Source organism: Opisthorchis viverrini, assembly GCF_000715545.1.
Source record: "Opisthorchis viverrini unplaced genomic scaffold opera_v5_399, whole genome shotgun sequence".
In the NCBI taxonomy this organism is placed as follows: Eukaryota; Metazoa; Platyhelminthes; class Trematoda; order Opisthorchiida; family Opisthorchiidae; genus Opisthorchis; species Opisthorchis viverrini.
Window position 1 is genome coordinate 195,453 of NW_008752058.1, and position 9,797 is coordinate 205,249.

Genomic DNA, 9,797 nt, shown 5'->3' on the forward strand with positions numbered 1-9,797 from the left:
TAAGCCAGAGCGAAGATGTATGTTTACGGAATATATTTGTCAAGTCAACAGAGTCAATTGTTTTGGAGCTCTTTACGGAAGTTGTGGAACTCCGATGGCGCGGAGAATGAAACGGCGGACAGTGAAAACAACCATAATAACGCGGAGACTGAGCAGCTCCAGACTGCAATGAAGTTTGTCATTGCAATTCAAAATGGTGTTAACTGTTTTCAGTGAAACTCTATCTGAAATCCAGTTCATTTTAAGCGATCTTGAACAAGTTCTGTTAAGATTCTGTGGTTATAATCTTCTCATTTAGGATACACAGTCGTGGAAATGTACATCAAATGTAAATGGCACATACGACTCCTCTGGTAACCTCTTCTTCGTTGACTCAATTCTCACCGCCTTCAGATTCGAAAGAAACAGAAAGCATCATGTCGCTGGTAAAAACTATCCAAAACTGGGTCAAGCTTCAGAAAGAACAAGCGAATAGGTTTGAACAGGTGCTATTCGAATTCGATTTTTAACGGATTCAGTGTCTACATAGTATATCCTCCTCTCAGCTATTGCTCAACGAACTTGCTGAATCCACGGTGACAACCTTCAAGAAGTAAGTGTCCGGATTTCCAATAATAAAACAGTATTCTTGATCTGGAGCGACGCCGTAAAATTTGCACTCCAACCGGGATACCAGACCGCTCAAGGCTCCAGTTTTCGTGTAATTTTCGTACACCCCGAGAGAAGCAGGACTCGCCTCCAGGTTCGCAATGCATAGCTGGAGTGCCTAATTTGAGCCACAGCCTCCGACTCTCAGAGTCCGCTGCAAGAAGATCCAAAAGGCAAGCTTCGGTCAACAGCCAAAGTAAAAACCAAAGCGAAGATATGATACTTTTTTCCAAGCAATTAAAATCGAGCAGTGTGAATGAAGCAAAGTCTTGTTGCACAAGACCCAACTCTAGGGCCCCAAGCATGGTGAATGTCACCGCACTGCGGATGACGTTTCCGAAAACTCCCATTACCGTCCAAAAGAGAAGTAACATTAGATCTACCTTACGTTGGAACAAGAGCCTGTGAGTTTTTATTTCTTACTGCAATACGCTGTCATTTTGATACATTTGGATCATTAAATTATAGTGTCTGTGTGCTACTACCGCATACATAACAAGTTTGACGACAACAACAGGGGCGTCCTTCAGCATTTCTTGATCATATTCTGTTTTGACATACTGAATTCGCACATCCAGGAAAGACATTCAGAAACATGTTTAGCCTATTTCTCACGTAAGTGTAGCCGATTGTGTGGTGCTATTGTCGCATCTTAAGGGGCCAGTGGGGTAGCTAGTGTGTCACAGTGGATTTTCGTTTAGGCGTTCACCAAATGAGCCAACGCAACTGTAGGAGACTTTGACATCCAACAGTAAAAGAACCGACTGATACGAAAATACATTCGAAGGGGCCACTTCCATCAAGAAAAATAGCTTAAAAGGTGCTCCTGAAGGTGCTTTGACTGACACAAGATATGCACAGGCAATAATACTACCGTCTTGTGACACACTGAAGTAGCATAGATTTCGTACAGAAGAGCTTCTTCATGTTGTATTAGAAGGCATAAGATTGAGCAAAAATCAGAAGCTTTGCATCTATTGGTTGCTCCAAAAGACTGTATAATCTATTGAACGACGTGACCTGTATTTCAGGGAACGCATGATTGTACGTTGTATCCAATGGTAAACTAGATTAGATTGATTAGGAAAAATAAGATACCAAGTGAGTGTGACGCTCAAGAGTGGCATGGCTTATTAAAATACTCAAGAATAGCCATACCTAAAAGTCGGATCAGGGATCCAGGTTGTAAATCACCAAAGGATGCCACTGGATGAATCCAGTAGGATGCAGCACGGTGAAGTAATTTTCAGGAAATTTGATTCTAAAATTCGGAAGCTAATGTATCAAACGTATGCTTGTCTACTACCTCTAAACAATACGAAAATAACAATGCAGGTCAGTCATCTCGAGCAACACACAAATGATGGAAGGCAACCAAGTAAGTTTAGAGAGGGATGTCAGTCAAAATTTATATCAGCCAACGGTGTTTTGCTTGTCATTTGGATAGGCGTCTTTTTGGTGTCAAACGATGAAGTTGATTTTCTCCGATTTCGTTGTCATCCACTACATAATTTTGAGTTAATTTGCAAGGGGATGCGCATGCCCGTTTTGCTGGTTTGTAGTCCAATCCTTCAAACGTCGTTATTCACCCCTGCTCCCACCTGTTACTATTTGTGATGCAAAATAACACACTGGAACGAAAATAAAGTTTTCGGTTTACCACTGGTTGTATTTAGCATAATATGCACCCTTATGAACGCAGTCAGTCTGCTCACATTATTAGTGTTTACTATGTCTGTAGCTGCCCTGGCTCCATATTGGTTGCTCACTTGCCAAGATCTGTGTACATTCGTTTGGCTCCTACCAGCCTACAGCTACTCTTCTCAAAATTTCGTCCGTAGAATTATCGGAGTTTTCCATATTTTCATTGCTCGAAAATCTGTTTGTAAGGTAATTGCCTCAGATAGGTTTGCTGGCGGTTGCGCTGCCACTTGTAGTGGTAGAAAGCTGCATGGGCTATCACATTATAATAGAGGTAGAAGATAGATACAGTGTCAAAAATGATTATACAGGAGACCTGTAACGGCAACGCGGTTCACAAACTGTGCGTCGAAATGCAATGGTCCTAGCTGCCACAACTTCGTTCGCCAAGCGTAAGCAGAATAAGGGAGTGAGAGCTACGTGTTGGAAGCAGTGACCAAATTGCGCATTGATGACAATAAATCTGTTTGCCCATGAAATGACAGCTACACTGTGAGAAATACGTCGAAGATCACGGTCAACTGTCGAGCAATCATAGTGCTTTTAGTGCCGACCTTCCTAATCCGTTCTTTCTTGGGGGAAGGCAGCATTGCTCTTCCCGTAAATAAGGATAAGCTGGTCACCTGAAAGGAAAGGCTTAGTGTCAGCACACTCTTGTCAGGGAGAACGGTGCGACCTTACCTCCATACTGCCTCATAATACCATTTCTCGCAGCACGGGGACACGTTCTTCGTCAGGATGCCCCCGTTTGCCGTCTTTGCATGATTGAATCTTTGGGTTATTACAGCACAGAAGCCCGTCAATCGCGACAAGGTGACAGCTTTAGGTTTGGAAAAAACTAACATGACAAAAGGGAATTGGTGATAAAAGCTGTCACAGGACGCAAATACAAAAATCGCGTATCCTTAATCGTAAGACAGACATCCAGGTTAGCTTAACTTTACAGCACATACCTCACCAACCATTTATCTCATCCAAACGAAGATGAATTAGCCAAGTAATTATAGCTGAGACAAACTTGCCGTATCTTGACAATTCATTGATTTTATTTTCCAGGTCTGTCCCATCGCTCGTACCGGCTGTTAAAGAGACAACGCCTCCCAAGTGTTCTACTCGCTATGTGCGAAACTCTCTTCATTTGACTGAAGATTGGAACAAAAAACCATTTGGAGATTTATTCTCAGCATCTTCGCCGTCATCTTCCAGTGACACAAGTGATTGTTTCTCGTTTTCCAGCCTTTCTGATATTTAAAATTTTCTTAATTATTTTGCTGCTCATGACTCTTATAGTAGTGTATTAGAGGGGGTACTAGGAAAGAGCATCTTGGGAAGATACATTCGACATTGAGGACTAAAAAACCCGGAGGATACTAAAGATCCCACTGTGCATGAAAAATCGAAGCAATTAATGTAAAAAATAGTCTGAACACACCGTGATAGCTGTATGATACGGATAACAGTGACGGACTCTAATACCAGATATATAATTATAGGTTGCAATGTTAGTCCACCAATACAGCTCAATGCATTTGTAATTCGACACCACGGTCCACCCAGAAATCGAAAAGGAAGTGCAGTTCCTGACGGATATAAGTGTTGGGTTTTATTGGCAGGGTGAGCGATTTGAGCTGACCTATTCGTCTGAAAGTTGGTACAGTTTTTCGGTAATGTAGCCATTCATAATGAACAATGATATCCATCATTCTAGGGTATTAGTTTCCAGTGAGGGACAGCCACTAAATGTATTACCTGGAAACGTCCTGTATTTTAGGATACGACCCAATGAGAAAATCGTATTTTTCGCGAATTAGTTTTGATGTCATATTCATCAGAAAACTCTTCGAGGTCACTGGCAAATCATACCAGATCTTGACAGCCTTTCACAGCGACATTAAACGCCACTGACTTCGGCTTATTTCATTTTACCAGTGCTCGTGTTTCCTTTCTACCTTTATAAATGGTGTGCTGTAAGTGTGACGACTATAGATGGTAAAGCTCACTAGCTTTTTGTTTGTGATTTTCCAAGCTCCATCAGATTCATCGGACATAAGTTCACACTCATTTGGTCATCATGAAGGCCTAACAAAAACGGCTAAGGGAAAACTCAGGTCACCGTAATGTTCCATCAATCCGTTAAGTGAAACGGTGACGACTTACCTTGAAGGTCGTGCCATGCCTCTCAGTTTTAGAAGCCAGCCAGATGTTGTCGACTTTTAGATATTCCGCAACAGTAACGGGAACGGCACTGTGGCTATTTGTCAAAATGGTTCCAGTGCTGAATACCTAGTACAGTTCACTTTATGGACTTTTTATCATGAGTATGCGCAAATGAAGTTGGTGTGTAGGGAGCTGAGTTAGGAGAGACGGCCGACTCAGAAGGGCATTGTATGTCGAGAGCTTTAAAGGCCGTTTGTCACCCGTTTTTTCGCGTGGTATTACTCTACACATCCATTATGGATGTTTTATTGATTTAAAACCACGGAACAGATTAGAGAATTGCTTAGATCATGTGCTGCTCATGTTCTCTGTGTTCAAACATATAACAGAAACTTGTTGCTGCAGGAGTGGTCTTTCGAGATGCACTTCTAATAAACTCGAGGTCCTCCAAACCTGCCATAGTTGGAGGAGTGGTCGTTATGGTGAATGGTCACTGTATGAAAGCAACGCATCGTTCCCGTACAGCTCATAATTATGGGTCATTGATCGAACAGAAGAGGATCAGGTCGCTAGACAAGCGTACGATACGGAGATTGGGGTTGGAATTACACGAAATCGGTAATCTTGAAACCCCTTGTAGTTGAAACGTACCAGGTTATCCACCATGAGGAGAGCACAGTTTGTTTCTTCAAACATTTTATCGCACAAGAAGAGCCAGATGAGGTCAAACAATGACTTGGCAGTGAAGTATAAAAGCTATTGCCAGCAAATTCAGCTGCGCTGGTCATTGCTGTCTTCCTGGATGGGGATCCCGATACGGGCACGTCAATGGTTAGAGGCGTTGCCAGACATTGCCCAGTCGTGCCCTCAATGGCGCTCATGCATCCAAGCGATTGTCTTCAATACATAACTCCCCAATTCCTTCCACTTGACAGTGCTGTAGCTACGCAACAATTTATCAGCTCCCGAGTCCTATGCGCAGATACCTACCGCACCTTCACAAATCATCAGTGAGCGAAACTGTGGTAGCTACAACCACTGTACGAAAGGTGCGCGGTTCTGACAGCCGATTATGATGACATCATTTATTATGGTTCGATTCGGCTAAGCTCTTTCCAATGCCTCACGTTGACAGAGTTTGTGTATCAAGAATAAAGAAACGACATTGAGATAAACTGAAACCGAGTGGAGAAAAATGCAGTACCTCCTATTTTTTGGATAACTCGGACAATGAAACGCCTCCACCAAAAGATGAATAAAATGGCGAAATTTCCGTCGGAAATGCTGGAGTAGTGAAGTGCGCACATTTACATCCAGCTATTCAGCTACGGGTCTGCGTAGTTGACTTCTCAATGGGAAACAACGCTGTTCACTGGGTGAACACGGTCCAACTGAACAGAACACGTGTGGTTGTGATCCGATACGACGCGTAAACATCTAAGGTAACCGGATGGAGCTACTTTGATGCGTCTTCGTGGAAGTGTTGTTGTAGCTAACTTTGAGGTCAACCACAAGCCTGTAATACACACGAGCTCATACTCGGTGAGCTAAATCCTGTCACATTGCGGTCCCCAATAATTTCGCTGACGGTGCTCGATGTTTTAGTTCTTTTTAGACGGCGATGTTTGTACAATGATGAATAAAACGGTAAAGATAATGTTCCCCCAATAAAGCTCAAGCTTACAGACTAGAAACACAGGGCAGTTAAGGAAGTAAATTCTGGAACTTTCAGGATTAGCAAAACAGAGCCACGATGCAATGCAACTGCGTGGCCAGTGGAGGGCCAAACGACAAGGTATTGGAAGTGCGCCTAAAAATGGGATCCTAATGGTGAAAAATGATAAAATCCGCATTGAAACATGCCAACCTCAGACGGGGAGGTTAGAATTATTGATGATATCTTGCTCTGACTTTCTTCAAATATTAAAGGACCGAGAGGACTCCAGATGAGCCAGCAACGTTTGCGTTTGCCGCGGCACAGCCAATGAAACGGATTGTGTGCGGTGCTGCCACATCCGCATTGGAGACTTTCTACCTTAGGTCAAGTTAAAGAAGAAATACAACAGAGTCTTCGAATACACAACGTAGCGATGTTCTGTCTTTTACAGGTCCCCATTACCAATCCCAATTTCACGCCCTTTCCTCATAGAACAAACCAGTCATGGTGCTTATTCATTCAGAGTAAACCAACAGGGGGATAGGAAGGGATCCAAATCTGCTGTAAACACGAGCGCGCCCAACACATACTTATAATCGATGGTATAGCTCAGCACCAATTGACTAACGGCTGATCTTAAAAGCGATAAGGTCACCAGTTCTATTGCACTGAGTGCGCATCAAGCCCAAATTTCATTGAAGATGAGCTATGTATGCATGTATACGAACAACAATAAAGATCTGTGATACAAATATGTACATACTATAAGGATTAAGAAACTCCGACATCAGAGATCATATGATCAAACTAGTCGGCAATACTGCCGTTGGAGGAGAGATAACCGTGAGGTCTGTTAGTAATTCCCAGTGTTTCGGACAATGCGAGATAGGGCAGCGCTGACAAGAGCTGATTGTGACGAGACTCCGCCCACCTGAGTATAAAGGTACAGGACTCGAGGAACTACTTCAGCCATCGTCGATTTCTCAACCCCTGCGTAATAAATGCTTGCTCAAGCACGTGCTAACTACATGAGAGCTGACTGTAATCGGTTGAACATTGCAAAAACCGTTTATGATGCCGTCTGCTTCATGTATTTAGAAAGAAAGCGCTCAGCTGTAGCACCCTTCCGGTGCCTAGCTGCCATGCCACCCGAAGGAAGCACGAGGGCTGGGATACTGCCAGGTTGCCCAAGCCTAGACAGGGGAAGTCGAGTGGCGGGGGTCGGATTCGAACCACGAACCTTCCGGTCAGTAAATTCGCGCTCTAACCACTTGGGCCAGCCGTCTGCTTATGTATTTAACTGAGCCAAATGGCGCATTCGTGAGTGAAAACCGAGTAATCCTATAAATTTGGTAGTTTTCAACTAAGCGCGTGAATCCAATTGAGACCCACGCATCTGAGTTGCATTCGGTTCTCATAAATGCCACTGAACCCGTGCTGGGATCCAGGAACTGTACGATAAATACGGATGTGTTGAACAGAGTTCTTGAAATTTCACTTCTTTTTCTATGTGAAGGTTTGCAAATCAGCCGGGAATTGATTCTTATCGGAAACGTTAGAACATCAAGCGTGGTAACTGCGATTATATCGGTGCCAGGAAGTGTCCAGACACGAAATGTTCATGTGAACGACGCGTCCCCATCAATATCACACGTCCCGGATAGCAGGTTCGTTGACCAAGCTTACCAAACACGGCTTAACAACATGCGACCAGCGAAACGGGTGTGGAGATGTTCACAACAGAAACGTCGTTACTTGCTGGACAGAATGAACGAGCGAACGACCATGTTTAGCCATCCTACACATTTACGCAGTTCTATATGTTTACCTGACAATACAGCGATGGATCGGAGCCTCTGCCTTCTTTTCGCGTAGTCTGACAGGCTCAGTTCAGGCGTAACTGTAACGGCCACCCACAAAACAACAATCGGAAAGGGAGAGCAACCTTCGGTTGTTCCTTCGTTGACAGGACTGACCAAGGAAGTGTAGTTCAGACCTCGAACGGGGACTTTCGACATGAAAAGTGAGAAAATGGGGGCGGTATTTTGGACCTAGGTACACTTCTAGCCATGAAAGCCTGCAGCGAAAGGGTTTGCATGAAGGAAACTACTCACAAGGTTACTGAAAACTCCTTGACAGCCCACGACCGGTTTCACCCTCCCCATTCGGGCTCATCAGGTAGGCACAGTCCCCGAGTTTCCGTCACCCCTATGTTCTAATTGCGTTTTGTTCTGGGATCGGTGTGTGGCAAAATCCTGCCTTCAAATGTGCCTAGAGCTCTATCGGGATAACGAGATGGATGACTTCCCCCATTCTACCGGATAAGACAGCGACACTTGAAGTTAATTGTTCGCCTGGCACGTGTAAATTCGGTTTTCTTTGGCAGCAAAACTAGCTTGTCTAAACCCTACTGGAAACATCGTTTTCACAACCCCCTAGGAAAGGACAGTGCGAATTCAGCTCCAAATTGTTTGGCTGCATCCGTATTTACGATAAGAGGAATCATGCCGGCCTTTTTCATGCAGGTAGAGATAAACAGTCATCAATGTGGCTCCAGATACCGTACAGACACACTGGCCAAACAACAAAAAACGTTGGATGTGATGCCTTAATTGACGACAGAGTATTCGGAGCTGAGTGCCGGTAGCTACGAACAGTCAAATGAGTCAAGAGAAACGTCGACGAATTCTATGCGGACAGGCGCCAAAACAACGTGAAACCTGATCCTCAGGTTTCACACTTCCACAAGAGACGACGTTGCTCGTGAGTAACATAGAAAGCTGACCGTGGATGCGTTCGGAGGAGAATGAACAACCCTTCCAAATCAGTCTTGATCTAGAATGCACTTTGTCCAACTCCCCAGTATTTTTATTATCCAAATCGTCTTTACAATCGCTTCCAAGGATCGGTTGATGTTGACCTGACAAGCTGTCGAAGAGTTTTCAGCAAACTTGTGAGTAGTTTCCTTTACGAAAATATACTGCAATATCTCGAATATCGTACCAACTGAAACATGAGGTGGCCTGTGTGCAGCACTTTCGGTTGTAGAATATCATAAACGAGAGATTCAGTTGGGTCTCTCGTGAAGACTAAATTGATTTGCAAATGAGTGTATTTCTCGAAAACAGTCCAAGTAGAACATAATGTTGACGGAACCTCGGGGACTGCGCCTAACTGATGAGCCTCAAGAAGGGTGAGACCGGTTGTGGACTGTCGAAGAGTTTTCAGCAACCTTGTGAGTAGTTTCCTTTATACAAATTACTTGACCTTCTTTTCTATGTTGTGCGTTTTCCCCCGTGACCTTTCCTCACTAAATAAAATCTTGTAGACAAAAATTCATTGATAGACCAGGTCATGTAAACGGGCGAGCCTTAAAACAAATCAGCGAAAACAAGAAGACCGAATGGATATGTGAGTTTATAAAAGAAAGAAACACAAAAACATGAAAATATTACGAATAGCGGGGGTGATACAGAGAAAAGTCGATATGAAAGCCTATCTCTATTCGTTTGTTGGTTATGAGAAGCGAGACATGGAGGCGAGGGGGAGTACAATCGGTAGATGTGAGATTATCACAAGACAAGTTGGCCCAACCGAAAAAAAGAGGGCGATCACGATAGGACGCATCCACTCT

The 9,797-nt window shown here is 43.8% G+C and overlaps 1 protein-coding gene across 1 annotated transcript; it reads left to right on the forward strand.

The window, feature by feature from the left end:
• Positions 1-545: 545 nt before the first annotated feature.
• T265_15240 (hypothetical protein) lies at positions 546-3,574 on the forward strand (the record flags this gene model as incomplete). The annotated part of the gene is made up of 2 exons (XM_009177200.1): positions 546-592; positions 3,406-3,574. Coding segments are annotated over 2 exons (216 nt in total), but the record flags the coding sequence as incomplete, so codon positions are not given.
• Positions 3,575-9,797: the final 6,223 nt, after the last annotated feature.